This window comes from Monodelphis domestica, chromosome 2 (assembly GCF_027887165.1).
Source record: "Monodelphis domestica isolate mMonDom1 chromosome 2, mMonDom1.pri, whole genome shotgun sequence".
NCBI lineage: Eukaryota > Metazoa > Chordata > Mammalia > Didelphimorphia > Didelphidae > Monodelphis > Monodelphis domestica.
Genome location: NC_077228.1, coordinates 234782923 through 234799555, shown reverse-complemented (window position 1 = coordinate 234799555; position 16633 = coordinate 234782923). Strand labels below are relative to the sequence as shown.

At 37.2% G+C, this 16633-nt stretch overlaps 1 protein-coding gene across 2 annotated transcripts in view; it reads left to right on the top strand.

Annotated features, from left to right (window-relative positions):
• SLC26A11 (solute carrier family 26 member 11) overlaps nt 1-16633 on the top strand; it is a 65682-nt gene that overhangs the window by 23461 nt on the left and 25588 nt on the right. For both annotated transcript variants that reach the window (XM_007482901.3, XM_007482900.3), the window contains exons 10-13: nt 1747-1807; nt 3638-3693; nt 11433-11573; nt 13589-13716. In XM_007482901.3, the coding sequence (XP_007482963.2) occupies nt 1747-1807; nt 3638-3693; nt 11433-11573; nt 13589-13716 (386 nt within the window). The remainder of the gene's footprint in view (nt 1-1746; nt 1808-3637; nt 3694-11432; nt 11574-13588; nt 13717-16633) is intronic.

Here is a 16633-nt window from a genome sequence, read left to right as displayed (position 1 = left end):
CTATGAGATTCAGAAAACCAGAGGTAGAAATATTTGGAATGGAGGATTGGTTACTCACTGAACTGGAACAAAAAGACCAATCAGCATTTTATAATTTAAACGCAAATTTGTAGCATTAACTGTTTTGAATGGAAATGCCACCATTTTGAATTGACACAATCAATCTATGTGAATTCAAGTGTTCATCATTAATTTCCTAATATGTAGATTCTAGTGATGTGTTCTTGTGATATCAAGGCTTGAGTCATACCTTTGCTTCTTTCATTTTGATTCTCATGTTTCTCAATCTTGAGTTCCTTCTTGGTCAGAGGAGTCTTATGTGTAGTTTGGGGCAGATTAAGTTGAACCTTCTGATCTAGCTATACCTTGGGTATGAAGCTTTGTTTCTTGCTGGACTATCTCCCAATCAAGATGTAAAAGGATTCTGTTGTATATGTGACTATGTATGGCTGTGACAGCTAAAAGGTATTTGTATTGTGAAAATTGGATCCTAAATTGGACCAGGTTGGGGTTATTAAAAGTCAGACCTGGATATCACAGTTAGTTAGAGCCTGTGGCTTATCAGGCCCCAAAATATAGGTCTGTACAGGTCTCTTTGCATAGAGAAAAACTCCCTCCTAGGAATAAATTACACACACACACACACACACACACACACACACACACACACACATTTTAAAACTCTTATCTTTTGTCTTAGAATAAATACTATGTTTTAGTTCTAAGGCAAAAGAACAGTAAGGCATAGGCAATGGGGGTTAAATGATGTGTCTGAAGTCACACAGCTAGGAAGTATCTGAAGCCAAGTTTGAACCCCGGACCTCCCATCTCTAGGCCTGGTTCTCCATCCATTGAAGCACCTAGCTGCCTCCATAAGTAATATATTCTTAATCTTGGACATGGAACTTATTAAAATTGCCATAAGTGCTATGAGGCCAGGGACCATTTGTAGATTTATTTATTTCAAGGATATTGGATTAATTTCAAGGTGCTCTTGACAGTGAGTGACTGTTAAGTGTGTTATTTGTGATGATCCCTTATCAGATATTATTATCAAAAAGTTTATCTTTCCCTTAAAGGAGCTAATAGTTATTAGAGACAAACAATATAGTATAATGGATAGTGTTTGACGAAGACTTGAGTTCAAAGCTTGCCTTTGATACTGAGTGACCATGGACATGACACTGAATGCATCTGTTAAAGGAGAGTCTCGGATTAGATGACCTCCCAGTTCTTTTCTAGCCCTAAATCTTTTATTAATTGTTATATTTCTCCCAGTGCCCAGTACTGTGCTTGTTTAATAAGTATCTGAATCTACAGGTTGGACATCTTGTAATTATATGTTCTTGGACACAAAGAGAGCCACATGAGACTAGAAGATGCAGCTTATTTCCAATGTATTTGTATTTGTCACCTACATGCTTATATCAACCAGTCTTTATTATTCATTACATTTTAGACTAAGGCACAGAGAAGATAAGTGATTTTCTTGAGATAACACAGTATATAATAAAACTAGATTAAAGATTTTATTTGGTGAATTGTGGCCATGGTTTTTATGGAACTGACCCAGATAGGAAGTAATTTGTCTTTCCCTTAAAGGAGCTAATGGAAAATCCCATTACAGTTTCCCTGGTGCCATTGCTTCTATATCCTAGTCTGCCATATCTAGTTCCCTACCCAAACTCTCCTTCTGGAGATGCTCTTTACTCTTACCAGTCAAATCCTACCCCTGTTCTCTTCTAGGCCTCACCAATTTACTGGGCTCTTTCGTTTCTTCCTATCCTGTCACAGGCAGTTTTGGACGGTGAGTAATCAAATCCCTACTTTTCCTTTTGCCCTCAATGTTGTGGATCCTGCAGTCTCTGAGAGACCAAGCAGAGGAGTCCATGGCTTCCTTGGTCTTGAAGACAGGCAATCATCTACTTTTTACCTCCCCAATCTAAGGAATTACCTCTCAACTCAAGACAGGTAAAAGTCTTGACACTGAGACGTGCCAAACCCTTGACCTAGATTTTAATATTTTCAAAGATGCTGCATGGCAGGGACAGAGAAGTGGTCAAGGTCATGTTGTAGGAGCTGAATTTGAGAGACACTTTAAATTCCAACTTCTTTAGAAAGTCTTCTCAGACCTCTCTAGCCCACTGAAGTCTTTCTTGCATCTGAATTTTTCTCACCCTCATTTTCTAGATACGTCTGGCCAATTGCATTGCTTTGTGACCACATTCTTATTGTCATACATATTTGTCATACACTTAGATCATACACTGCTTGATTTTTGATATTCATATTTTGCTTTCCAAAATAAAAAATATTCTTATGTCCCCTTTGGTTTTCAGGAGGTTGCAGGTGTTTAATTGATTTTTCAAATTGATTCATAGACTAGAGAATGGTTTTCAAGCTTCTTCCCTTCCTTACTTTATCTTTACTCTGGAATTTATGTATCCTGATTTCTAATCCTTCTACCTTGATATACTGACCTACTGCTCCTCTAGGATTCCAGTTTGGTTTCTGCTCTTATTGATAGCCTAAAAGAGTTACTCCAAGGTTAACTTTTTTTTTTAATTGACTTTTCATCATTTTCCTAGTGCCAGAAAGTTTTAGACCAGTAATGGTGAACCTTTTAGAGACTGAGTGACTAAACTGCAAATCTCACACCACATATGACCTGCCCCCTTATGCCAGACAGGGGAGAGAGGGAGCACTCTCATTGGGCTACTGAGTAGAGGGGTGGGTGTTAGGAGAAATGTCCTCAGGTGTGTGTGGAGAGGGGAAAGAGAAGAGCCCCTTCCAGCCTGCTCTGGCATGCGTGCCATAGATTCACCAATATGGTTTTACCCTCTTTTCCCTTCTCCTCTTGTTGCCCTATCTGTATTAAAAGTTGTTTTCCCCTTTATAACAAAACTTTAGGTCAAGGACTTTCTTTTATATTGTTTCATCAGTGCTCAGAACAATATGATAATTTTTTTGCCTAAAAAAAAACCCTTATCTAGACTCTAAGTGATCACCCTAATGGAAATAGTTGATCAGTGTGACACATGTAAAACCCAGTGGAACTGCTCATTGGCTGGGGGGTGGGGGGTTGGGAGAGGAGAGAAAGAACATGAATCATGTAACCATGGGAAAACATTCTAAATTAATTAATTTAATAAAATGTTTCAGTTGGAATATAAATAAATAAATAAAACTCTTACTTTCCATTTTAGAATCAATACTGTGTCTTGATTCCAAGGTAGAAGAGTGGTAAGGTAGTGGGAGTTAAGTGATGGTTAAGTGATGTGCCCAGGGTCACACAGCTAGGAAGTTTCTGAAGCCAGAGTTGAACACCAAGACCTCCCATCTCTGGGTCTGGCTCTCAGTCTACTGAGCCACCTTGGTGCTCACTAATAATGCCTTAGTAAGTGTTTCTTAATTTATTCCTATAGTTCTGATTCTAGCTTTTTTCTCTGCCTCCCCATACTTGGCATCCTAATGAATCCTTCTCATTAAAACTTGAGCACTTAGCTCAGTTTAAGTCAACAAGCATTTAACTGGCTGGAGCAATAACCTTCATTCAGAATTCCATACCCCATCTCTGAGCACTCTCCCTCTTCCAACATTCTGTAGTAATTTATTAAGTGTTTGGATTGCCTTCTAGGACAGCAGTGAATGCCCAGACAGGGGTATGTACTCCAGCGGGAGGACTGGTGACAGGTAAGGAAATCCTCTGGCAGGGACACTCTTTTCATTAAGAAGCAAGAGTAATTTGAAGGAAGGGGAAATTTTGCAGAGAATCCAAGAAATACTTTTCTTGTAGGTTAATCCAGACTCAAGCTGGTACAGGATCAAGGTCAGAACAAAATGAGGCACTTAAGGAACATTTCTTTTAAGTTATTTTTTAAAATAGATTTTTGCTGGTAACATTTGCTTTTATATTGCCGATATTTCCTTCTGTATCTCTTCACACTCTTCCCAGACAGCCATCTCACATAATAGTGTTCTACCTGGTTCTGGTTTCCCAAATTAGGAGGCACACAGGATAATGTAAAAGCAAGAGGTACTGCTTTATTACAAGCTCGCTGGAGCTTGGGTCCCACCGCCTCCAAGGCAGATGGGACCCTGAACAAAGGGGAGCGAAAGATTATGTAGGGTAGGTTTGAATTGCAGAAGAGTCCTGGGTAGGGGTAGAGCCTTAAGATTAAGGGTTATCAGTTCTGGGTGTGTGATAGGAACCCCTGGGCTTGGGGTCCTTATCAGTTCCTAGCACATTCTAGGGTATGGTAACTGGTTCTTCATTAACTTGACTGCTGGGGCTCTAGGGGCAAGAGGGTCAGGGAAAAAATAGGTTCCAGGGCTGGTCTTTCAATAGATTACATTTTTAAAAGGAAAACTGTCTTTCATCCATTTATCAGGTTCATTCAAACTTATTTGCTTCTAGAAGCTACTAGGTGGCCTGAAATCAAGAAGATCTGGCTTCAGGCACTTCCTTGCTCTGTGACCCAGGGCAAGTCACTTAACCTTGGACTTTTGTTTCTTCAACAATCCCCCAATAGAAATAATCCTTTTCTGTATCTCTGATAAAAAAACAAAAACAAACAAACAAACCATCCAGTGAGGCTTAAAACAAGGTGATGACTGCTAATAAGTATTTGCCACAGTGATGGGGAAGTGCAGGGTCTAAGTCTAAGTCCAGGAGGGATTACCTGTAGATGATGAAGTTCTTCAGACAATTCTGCTTTCAGAGGACAATGTTGATTACCAAGATTTTGCAGAGCTCCCTGGGAAAGACCTGTGATCACTCAAAAGTGTTTCACCTGCCCAGCTGCTTAAGAGAAACCAAGCAGATGAGGAATGCCTGTTGCCCAGATTTTAAATATGTCTGAGTAGATACCTGATACAGTTTGTACAATAATATTGTTAACAATACTAGATTTCCACGTTAACAATATGTATATCTGGGACAAATGTTAAGGAAATGGACGGAAAAGGTGGGGAAAGGAAGGTAAGGGGGGGATCCCCCCTTTCTCCAGTAGACCCAATAAGGAAATTGACCAAGCTTTTCTTTTCTTAGCTATAATTATGGCTAGGGAATTAAATCAAATCAAGCCAAACTCTAAGGATAATTAGAAAGGGTTTATTTAGGTTAGGAAAGTAAAGGTTTGGGGGTTAGAGAAACTTTGATCTCCAACCTGGGGGTAAAAGGGTCTCTGGGCAAAAAGGCTCTTCTCCAGAAAAAAAGGTGCTTCTGCAGAAAAGGCGCTAAAACCCTTGCTTCTCTCTTACTTTATATCTTCTCAGACACCTCCCACAAAGGAAGTGGGAGGTGTCTGAGGAAGTTAGGGTAGAGAATCCTGGGAGATGTAGTCTCCCAGGGTTCAGAGCCATTTTAAAATGCACAGACAGAAGGGATAGATGGATTGTAAAGTAGATCAAGGATTGAAAAGGGAAGAGAGAAAGCTGGATTACTTTCAAGAAAGTGAAATAGGCTTTTACAAACTTCTCATAACAGTAAAGAACTATTTTTTCAATACAAACATTTTACAATTGTTGCTACGTGTTAGCAAGATCTGAAATACTACTGCCTCCAATGAAATGGAGATGAATATTACACAGAGGCAATGGAAAGGTATGTAGAAGGTATGAGTAAACTACAGTCTTTATTCCAGGAGGTGCTCTGAAGATAATTATGAATAAAGTATGCCACCCAGCTAGGAAATGTAGGACACAAGGATGAGATAGGGGTTGGTCCTGTGGCAAGAATAAGGGAAGGCAGGTAGATGGGCAGAATGTTCCTCTCATACCCTCATAATGTTGAGAGAAAAAGAAGACTTCAGCATATTGGATGGACCTCTTGTGGCTAACTTTTAGGAGGATATGGATGGGAGTCACACAAGATAGGCAGAAATGGATGCGTTGTGAAGGGTATCATTGTAGGACTCTCCTGAATTTATGAGATCATGTATCTATTTGAGTACTTGAGTATAGATATTAATTGTTCTGAAAAGAACCATTGACTTAGCGGCCTAGGTTGTTATCTTTCACATAGGGGTCTTGGTTCTAGGCTTAGGTGGATTAGATTTCGTCTGGAGAAAGCATTTACATTTTTTTTTTTTTGCTACCTATGGTTCTTTATACTACCATCTTAGAATTCCAGGAAAAATTACTTGAAGTTAATTATATCAATAGATGCAGAAAAAGCCTTAGACAAAATACAGTACTCATTCCTTTTAAAAATACTAGAAGGGGGCAGCTGGGTAGCTCAGTGGATTGAGAGCCAGGCCTAGAGACGGGAGGTCCTGGGTTCAAATTTGGCCTCAGCCACTTCTCAGTTGTGTGACCCTGGGTAAGTCACTTGACCCCCATTGCCTAGCCCTTACCACTCTTCTGCCTTGGGACCAACACACAGTATTGATTCCAAGACGGAAGGTAAGGGTTTAAAAAAAAAAGTCCATTTATATCTATGCTTTCCAGTATTTTTTTTTTTAAATCTTTTCCTTCTGTCTTGGAGTCTATACTGTGTATTGGCTCCAAGGCAGAAGAGTGGTAAGGGCTAGGCAATGGGGGTCAAGTGACTTGTACAGGTCACACAGCTAGGAAGCGTCTGAGGCCAGATTTGAACCTAGGACCTCCTGTCTCTAGGCCTGGCTCTCAATCCACTGAACTACCCAGCTGCCCCCTGGACTTTTTCTTTAAATGACATGAAGCAACTACCTAAAATCATTAGCAAGTATTTTTTGTAAAAGTATAAATTAGGAGCCTTCCCAATAAGATTAGGAGTGAAACAAGGATGCCCATTATCACCAATATTATTTAATATTGTATTAGAAATGCCAGCAATAGTAATAAGAGAAGAAAAAAAATTGAAGGCATAGAAAGGGAAAGAAGTGATACAACTATCTTTTTTATAGATAACCTGTGGAAAATCCTAGAAATTCAACTAAAAAGTTAGTTGAAATTATCCATAATTTTGCTAAGTAGCAGGATATAAAATAAACCCACATAAGTCATCATCATTTTTATATATCAAAGACTTACAAGAAGAGATAGAAAGAGATACTCTATTTAAAATAACCACAGACAGAATAAAATACCTGGGAGTATACATGCCAAAACATAACCAGGAACTAAATGAACATAATTATTAAACACTTTTTACACAAATAGAGTCAGATTTAAATAATTGGAGAAATATTAATTGCTCATGGAAGACAAAGCCATTATAATTAAAATGACAATCTTACCTAAACTAATTTATTTATTTGATACTATCCAAATTAAATTACCAAAAGAAAATATTTTGTTGAGTTAGAAAAAAATAAAATTTATTTGGAAAAACAAAAGGTCAAGAATATCAAATGAATTAATGAAAAAACTGCAAAGGAAGGAGGTCTACCAAATTTCAAACTGTATTATAAAACAGAAATGATCAAAACTATGTGGTAGAAAAGTAGATCAGTGGAATAAAACAGACCGAGAACAAACAATACTAAAAGATTATTGTTTAATAATAATAAATTTAAGAAAAGTATAGTTCCAAGTTTGGGGGATAATAATTCACTTTTTGGTAAAAATTGCTGGGACAATTGGAAAGCAGTTTGGCAGAAATTATACATAGATCAATATCTTACACCATTTGCCAAAATAAGATAAAAATATATACATGACCTAGACATAAAGGAAAATATCATAAGCAAATTAGAACAGGGAATGTATTACCTGTCAGATTTATGAAGAGGAGAGGAATTTATAAATAAATAATAGATAAAGAGCACTGTAATATACAAAATAGATAATTGTGATTATATGAAAATTTTAAAAAGAGGTTGTACAAATAAAACTAATATAAGCCAAGATTAGAAAGAAAGCAGAAAATTGGGTGAAATTTTTTATACAGTTTCTTGGATAAAGGTCTCATATCTCAAATATATATAGAACTTTGTTAAATTTATAAGGATAAAAGCTATCTCCCAATTGTTAAGTAGCAAAAGATGAACAGACAGTTTTTGGATCAGGAACTCAAAGCCATATATCAGTATATTTAAAAATGCTCTAAATTGCTTCTGATTGAGAAATGCAAATCAAAACAATTGTGAGATGTCTCACATCTATCTGATTAACTAAAATAATAAAAGGGCAAAGTAACAAATGTTGGAGAAGATGTGGAAAATGGGGACTTTAATAATACACTATTAGTGAAACTGCGAATTTATCAAACCACTTTGGAAAAGAATTTGAAATTATGCCCAGAGTATAAAACTGTATAACCTTATATCCAGCAATACCATTTGTTGAGTCTATTTCCCAGGGAGATCAGGGAAAAATGAAAAGAAGTTATATGTTCCAAAATATTTATAGCAGCTCTCTTTGTGTCAGTTGGAGAATGGCTGAACAAATTGTGGTTGTGATGGAATATGTGTGCCATAAGAAACAATGAGCAGGTTAATTTTTTTAAAGCTTGGAAAGACCTACATGAAATACTGAAGAGCAAAATAAATAGAACCAAGAGAACATTATATACAACCACAGAATTAATATTTGAAGAATTGCCTGTGAATGTCCACAGAAAAAACTGATAAATAGAAACACAAAAAACATAATTTTATATATATATATATATATATATATATATATATATATATATATATATATATATATATATATATATTTCCCCCCTATTGGGTGGTACCTTGTGTGGTGTAGGGAGGGGAGAGGGTGAGATACCTAGAAATAATGCTTAAAATTTTAAATTTAAAAAATCATTTAAAGTTCAGTTATGGTTTATATTTAGGACAATGATGATAAACCTATGGAATACATACCAAAAAGGGCATGCAGAGCTCTCTCTATGGGTACACCTTCGGTCACTTGCTAGAGTTTGTTACTAGAAAGCCAGAAGGACTGGAATGGAGCTGTTTCCCTCCCTTTCTCCTTGGGCCTGAGGACATTCCTCACTTCCCCCACCTTCTGCCCAGCAGCTAATGGGAGCGCTTCCTCCCTCCCCTGTCTGGGGTAAGGTACTGGGGTGGGGGGGAGAGCGGGCTGTTGAGTCTTTGGTGAAGGTGATTTCCATGGTGGGGCAGGAGAGGAGCCAGATTTGAGGAGAATTGAGTACTTGGGCCACTCTCTTCCTCCTCTCTACATGCACCTCTCATCATCTGTCTCCCTGCCCAGCAGTTCAAATGGGAGTAGTTCCTCCTTCCCCTGTCTGGGGGGTAAAGACAGGGTGTGTGTGTGTGTGTGTGTGTGTGTGTGTGTGTGTGTGTGTGACACACACGCGCACGCATGCAAGGTAGAGGGGAGGCAGGTGGTGTCACTTGGTCAGGGGGCATGGCATGGCACCTGGTCTCTGGAGGGACAGGGTCTTCCCAAATGTAATTCCACCGTGCCCCATTTTGAAAGATACTAAATGCATAAAATAGATACAGGATAGCTATTTATTTCTTCCACTGTGAAACCCAATGCTTAAAATTCAAAAGACTAATAGATGTTCACAGATAGGAACTCAAACATGAAACTCATAAATCCTGTCATTTTCTACCAGCTGATTGAATCTTAAACATTAAAACATGAAATATTTTATAGGGCTGCTGAATTTGATATCTTGTCTCAAGCCCATCAGATAAGCACATGAAAATGGAAGAAAATTATCTCCCCCATTAAAAAAAATTCAAGTAAAATCTGTCCAAGTCCCAATCTACCCAAAAGGGAAACAAAGAGAGTGAGAGTAAAATTTGTCTTTTGCTTTAAGTCTTCTGAGTGGAGAGCTCTTGTATTCTTTGACACAATGCCCTGTCATGAGGAGAAAAGGCAATAAACTGGCTCCTAATGAAGCCTCTGGTATCAACTGGCCCAACTACAACAAGGTCTTGTGCTCATAGTTCCAGAGGACATATGCTGGATTCATAGACCAGGGGGAAGGAGAGAGATTCCCTTGATTAATTTTCTTATTATATTTTTTGTACATGGCAGACTCAACCATTTGAATACAAAAATCTTGTGTTTCCCTGGTTTTCTTTTCTCTAGTCTAAGCATCCTTAGTTAAGCAACTGATTCTCATACAACATGGGCTGTAAGTCCCTTCAACATTCTGGCTGCTACCCTCTTCAACTCTCTAGTTTGTCACTGTCCGTTCTTGTGCTCAGAAATGGACATAATATTCTGAGTGTTATGTATTGTATACTAGATGTGTTGTTTAATCATTTTTCATTGTAGCCAATTCTTTGGGACCCTATTTGGAGTTTTCATGACAAAGCTACTGGAGTGGTTTGCCATTTCCTTTTCCAGTTGAGAAAATTGAAGCAAACTGGGTTATTTGCCCAGGGTCACATGGCTAGTAAATGTCTGAGACCAGATTTGAATGGAAGAAAATGAGTCTTCCTAATCTAAGGCTGGCACTCTATATATCTATTGTACCACCTAGCTGCCTCATTAGATGTACTAGTTAGTGACTTATTCCCAAGTTAATAAGAATTAAATTAGGGTCTAGATGACCCTTGAGGTCCTTTCAAGCCCTTGATCTAAGAACCCAAAGCATGAGTGGAGGAATACCATCACCATTGTTGTTTTAGACATTTCTATTAATGAAGCCTTAGATCACTATGGCTCTCTTGGCAACAATATTTTTCAGAATGCTATTTGTAATACAATGAAACTCCCAGATCCTTTTCTCGTGAATTGTTGCCTAGCCATATCTTGCCTATTTGTATTAGTGCAGTTGATTTTTTTAAACCTAAGTGGAGGAATCTTTCTGTATAGATTCAATCAATGCTTCTAGCCTACCAGGATAGAATATATTGGTTTCGAATATATTAGCAAACTCTCTCAGTTTTAAAGTGTCCACTAACTTAACTTGAAAAAGATGTTACTAATGTCTTCATATAAATCATGGAGAGTAACAGACTGTTATGTGAAGAAAAAATAAACTTGGTCTAATTTGCCCTCAGAGGGCAGAAGCAGGAGCAATCACTGGAAGTTGTAAAGACACCACTTTTGGCTTGATGTCAAGAAAAATATCCTATTAGTGTGGTCCAAAAATGGAATGGGCCACCTTACATAGAGGCTAGGTAAGTAGAAATTCCTTTGGTGGAACAGCTGGGTGGCTCAGTGGATTAAGAGCCAGGCCCAGAGATTGGAGGTCCTGGGTTCAAATTTGACCTCAGACACGTCCTAGCTGTATGACCCTGGGCAAGTCACTTGATCTCCATTACTTAGCCCTTACAACTCTTCTGCCTTAGAACTAATATACAGTATTGATTCTAAGATAGAAGGTAAGGGTTTAAAAAAAAAATTCCTTTGGTGCATGTGGGTTGGACTAAGGCTTCCCCTTCCAACCCTTAAATTCTATGATCCTGGTTCTGAACCTCTAGAATCTTTGCCTGTTGATTTAGAATCATATAAATTTTGTCTCCTTTTTTTCATGATAATCGTTGTTTACTTTTTTCTTATCTCCCTAGGAGTACTAGTAATGTTATCTCTTGCCTACTTGACTCCACTTTTCTACTATATTCCAAAGGCTGCTCTAGCAGCTGTCATCATCACAGCTGTTGCCCCCCTATTTGATGCCAAAATCTTATGGACAGTCTGGCGTGTGAAAAGTATGTATTTCTACTCTTTTTGCCAAATTGATTGGGGATCAAGATTACACTGGAGTTTTTACTGGGTCATTTATTGTTCCTGTAAGTTAGTTAACCAGGAAAGTCCCATAGGACAAATGGAGAAACCTAGGATCTGAAAAGTTACATGACTGCCTAACCATCAAACATTGAACCAGAGTCTAAAGCCTAGGTTTCTGACTCTGAAAGGATTTTCTCCCCCTCAATCCTGACTGTATCCATTGGACTGGATTTAAGAGTGAGGTCACCAGGAATTTAATTTATTCCAAAGAGATTTATTTACAAAATGTAGAAAGAGTCAAGTAAGAAAATCAAAGAGAGGATAAGGTAAGATATCTAAGTCTCTCTCAAGAGATAAGTCTCTCCTGAGGTTAGTTTTTTTCAGAAAATACAGTGGTTAAGAGTCAGCTTTTCACTCATCATGTGTCAGTTCAAAGGAAGAGATTTTAGAACAGCATCACCAGGAACAGGGTCTCGGGTCCAGCCTCCACTCCAAAAGAATGAAGAACTGTCTCCAGTCTCCACTTCCTAAGAATGAAGAACTGTCCCTCACAGGAAGTGACAACTCTTTTTAAAGATGCTTCTTTTGCATCTTTTCCTGTGTCTTCCCCTAATTTTACATCTACCAATCATAGTTGAAGCTTTGCTTTAAGACTACCCGGGGGCAGTTAGTTTAATTCTGATTTGTCACCCACTATTGCAGACCACCCCCACTCAAGTGTGAATGAGTGTTTACACCTTTGGTGATTAAAACTAAAAATGGGCAGATCTTCCTACTCAACTTTTAAGTAGGGTGTTTACACTTTTGCTGATTAAGTCTAAAAATAGGCAGGAGTTACAATTTTAATCTTCACAATCAGGGGAGAGTTAATTTTAATCTTCACACCAGTCTAGCTCTCTATCCAATACCCACATTTAAAAAAAAATGAACTTAGTAAATGCCCACAGATATGAATATTCCAATATACAAAGAAAATTAGAATTGTATATAAAATGGCAACCTCTTATCTGGTACAGTTTTTCTACTAAAGAAATATAGGACAACAGTTACCAGCATAAAAGGGAAACGTAATTAATTTCCTTTCCTTGTGCAAGAATCCAATTGGCTGAGAGAGTGCTGCTTCTCCTCCATTTACTTTCTCTTTCTTTTCTCCATCTGAAAAGGGCAGAAGTTTAGATCCAAAGTTCCTGGTTTTAAGTTGATTCCTGCTGTTTCAATAGAATTTTAAATCCAAATATTCAAGTCAGAGAAGAAGCAGAGCCATGATGGTGGGGAAAAGGCAGAGACTCACCAGAACTCCCCCAAATTTCCCTCCAAACAACTTTAATATAACATCTCCCAATGAATTCTGTAATGACATCCCACAAAAGGACAAGTTGAAACAGTTTTTCATTTGAAGAAAACTTAGAAGGTTAGCAGAAAAAGTCTATGTGGCTCAATGGATTGAGAGTCAGGCCCAAAGATGGGAGGTCCTGGATTCAAATTTGGCCTCAAATATTTCTTAGCAGTATGACCCCGGGTAAGTCCCAGCCCTTACTTACCACTCTTATGTAAATTGGTGCAAAATGAAATGAACAAAACTAGAACATTGTACATAGTAATAACAATATTGTGCAATGATCAATTTTAAATGACCTACCTATGACCCATGACAATTCCAAAGGACTTATGATAAAAAAAAAAAGCTATTCACCTCCAGAGAAAGAGTTGATGGAGTCCAAATGCAGATCAAAGCATACTTTTAAAAATTTTGTCTATTTTTCATGTGTTTTTTTTTTAAATCTGTTTTCTTTCACATGACTAATATGGTGGCAGGGGGATGCCAACAATGGCATTTTGATGACTACCAAGAGAGTAGATTAGTTCTAGGAGCAGAAATAATTGTCCTCCAAACTGATTCAGGCATTAGGTGTGGGGCAGGCTAAAACCAAATGAGCTAAGCAGTGCCAATCTCCCAGCATCCACTCAAGTAACTATTTCCATCTCTCTATTCCAGGACTGGATTTGGTGCCGATGTGTGTAACTTTCTTGTTTTGTTTTTGGGAAGTGCAGTATGGCATATTGGCTGGGATCTTGGTGTCTGGAATGCTCCTCCTTTACCACGTAGCCAGACCCCAGATTCAGGTAATAATCCTAACCAAGAAATAGGATGAATTTCCCTCTATTCTTCTCTTCCCTATCTACCCTTACCCCAGAGATAATTAAAGTAAGTATTGGTAATAGGGAAAGGAGAAATCTGTGAAGAAAATCTATGGATCATGAAACCTTGCCCTTGTAGGTTTTGTTTATTTTTTAATCTCTCCAAAATATATGCTAAAATGGATTATGACTATTGTCCCTTAGGACAGGGATTGTAGGGATTATCTATATTAATAACATTTTTATAACAATAGTTAGAACATATAAGTCTGCACACACACACATTAGGCACAAAGTTCTGAGTACAATTTATTAGTAAAACATGAATTTACCATTAAATAGTATCTGAGTTTTCCCAGTAAAACTAAAACCTTCAATGAGGGCGGAACAGCTCTGTTTTATAGTTTTGTGAAGTACAGAAAATAGGAAGACTAAAATCACAGATGGAAGAAAATTGGAAATGTAGGCTAGTGACAAACCCTCCTTCCCACCTGTGACTAAGAAATGTACATTGTTTTGAGTACAGCTGAATCTGCACATATAGAGAGCAAATCAGACTTCTTGAAGGATAGCTTGGTGGTATAAGGATACTATACCAACCATTCTGTTGTCACCTGCATCTTTTAAGGATTATAGATTTCCTCATGCAAGGATAGAACAGCAATTAATAGAATTTCTGTGTTTAGATTTCTAGTTCTAGATTTCTGTGTTTAACTCATTACCAGACAGCTGAATTTCTGAACTAAGTTAAAAACCAAAGGATCATGGTTTAGGCAGTTATGGACAGTTGCCCAGATCAATTACCTGGAAAGAAGATGGGTCAAAAAGATAATCTCATTATTTCAATGCTCTACATCTACATATAAAGCTATATATGCAAGCATGTGTATATGTATTAAAATATATATACACACATGTATATGGTTGGCAGAATGCTGTAGATTATCTTATTTGATCTTCATAAACCTATGAAGGAATGCTATTACTCTTTTTAGAAACAAGGAAACTATTGAGTCACAAGGCTAATAATTATCTAAGCTACTTTTCAAAAATTTAATTAATATATTTTATTTTCACATTACTTTCATTTCCAAATATATCCCTTTCTAACTATCCTTTCTGAAAAAGAATAGAGAGGGAAAAGAGAAATTTAGCAAAACTAACACAAACCAAATCATTATTTTACACTTAAAGTGCCCCACCTCTGCAAAGAAAAGAAAAATGGAAATTTTCTCTTCTCTTCTCTAGAGCCAAACTTAGTCATTATAATTATAGTGTTCCATTTTATCATCATAATCATCTTTATTGTTTGTAGATCCCCATTTTATGAGAAAATATGCTCTATGTGATTTTATCTTAACTCTTTGTGATGGTGACTACTTGTGAGTCCAGCTCATACAAAATATTCTTGCATGGGTTTGAATCACTTGTAAACGGAAGTTGGATGCTGAAAAGCAAAGGGTTAAGCTTATCTAGAAAGGATGAGACATAAGAATCACAGAGAAAAGACATAGTGGGATGATATCAGGTTAGCCAGTCAGCTTCTCAGATGGTCAGAGGTTCTCCAGAGTGACTGAGCCTTTATTAAGGAAAGTAGGAATGGGGATTGTGGGATATCAGTCAGACACATCAGAAGTTTTAACATGTTAATGACAAAGCCAAAAGAGTGGGATGTTAATACAATAGATCATTAACACTATGGAACTCCAGGTATCCTGGATTCTGGCACCAGGCTTATTTTAGGAATGAAAATAATGTAAGTCTTGGACATTACAAAGCACCTTTAGAACTAGTCTGCTAGCCTTCAGGACCGGATACAGTAGCTGAGATGTGAGTTCCACAAAATTTGAGCCACAATTCAATTTAAGTTTTCAGAAATCAATCTTATGAAATATTAGAAATATATCCATAAGTTTCATCCATGAACACTTTGTTCATTAGAGTCAGCTTTTGAATACATCTTTAATATTTTCATGATTCATTTATATCAGGAACCCTACACTACTCTTGGTGCTGATGCATCTCACCACCACAGTAGATATGAGGAGTGAAAGGAATTAGTGTTAATTCACATTGATTATCTTTCTGCTTTTAGCTCAGCATTTTCCAAACTAATTTGTCCAAGGGACACTTTAAGGCTTGAAATCTGCCATGAGGTACATAAATAATGATCTTGGAAGCTTGGGATAATAGAATCCTTCTAGGATAAAGAAAAGGTGAAGGAAAATTTTGAGCAAAATAGAAGAATTAAGTTTACTTTAATGTGAGAAATTCCTGCATGTAAATATTTTGGACCCATATATAATTTTACATTTCCTATTTTTTCCATTTTAATGGTTGTCAAATATATTTCCAGAATTATATATGGAGATCTCATTGCCCACTGTTGAATGCACATATACATCATAGATTTAGATTCAGATAAGCCATTACAGACCATGCTTTCCAAAGCCAGTATTTCATTACTATTTTATGAGCTTCTGAAACTTCAATTTTAAAGTTGTGACTTTATTCCAAATGTACAGTTGTAGACAAATATTGTGTACATTTGCAGATGGATTTTCCCCAAAAATTAAAGCAGCAAATCTAAATAGTGACATGATTAATATTAGAGCTATACTAAGAACAGGCTCGAAAATGGACATTAACAGATTTTAAAAATACAGCAGAACCAATGCAGTTTTCACTCAAGGAAGGAATCATAGACCTTTTGTAGACTTTGGTAATATTTAATTCCTTGCAAAAGCCCTGTTGCTTATCTATTTGCTTCTACTTCATTATTTCCCTTTTTAAAAAAATCTAGCTTAAAATTCTAATCACTTCCATATAAAAATCCTGTGTATGAGTGCCATTCATGCTATCTAAGTATTTTAAGGTTTGCAGAGTGCTTACAAATATCTCA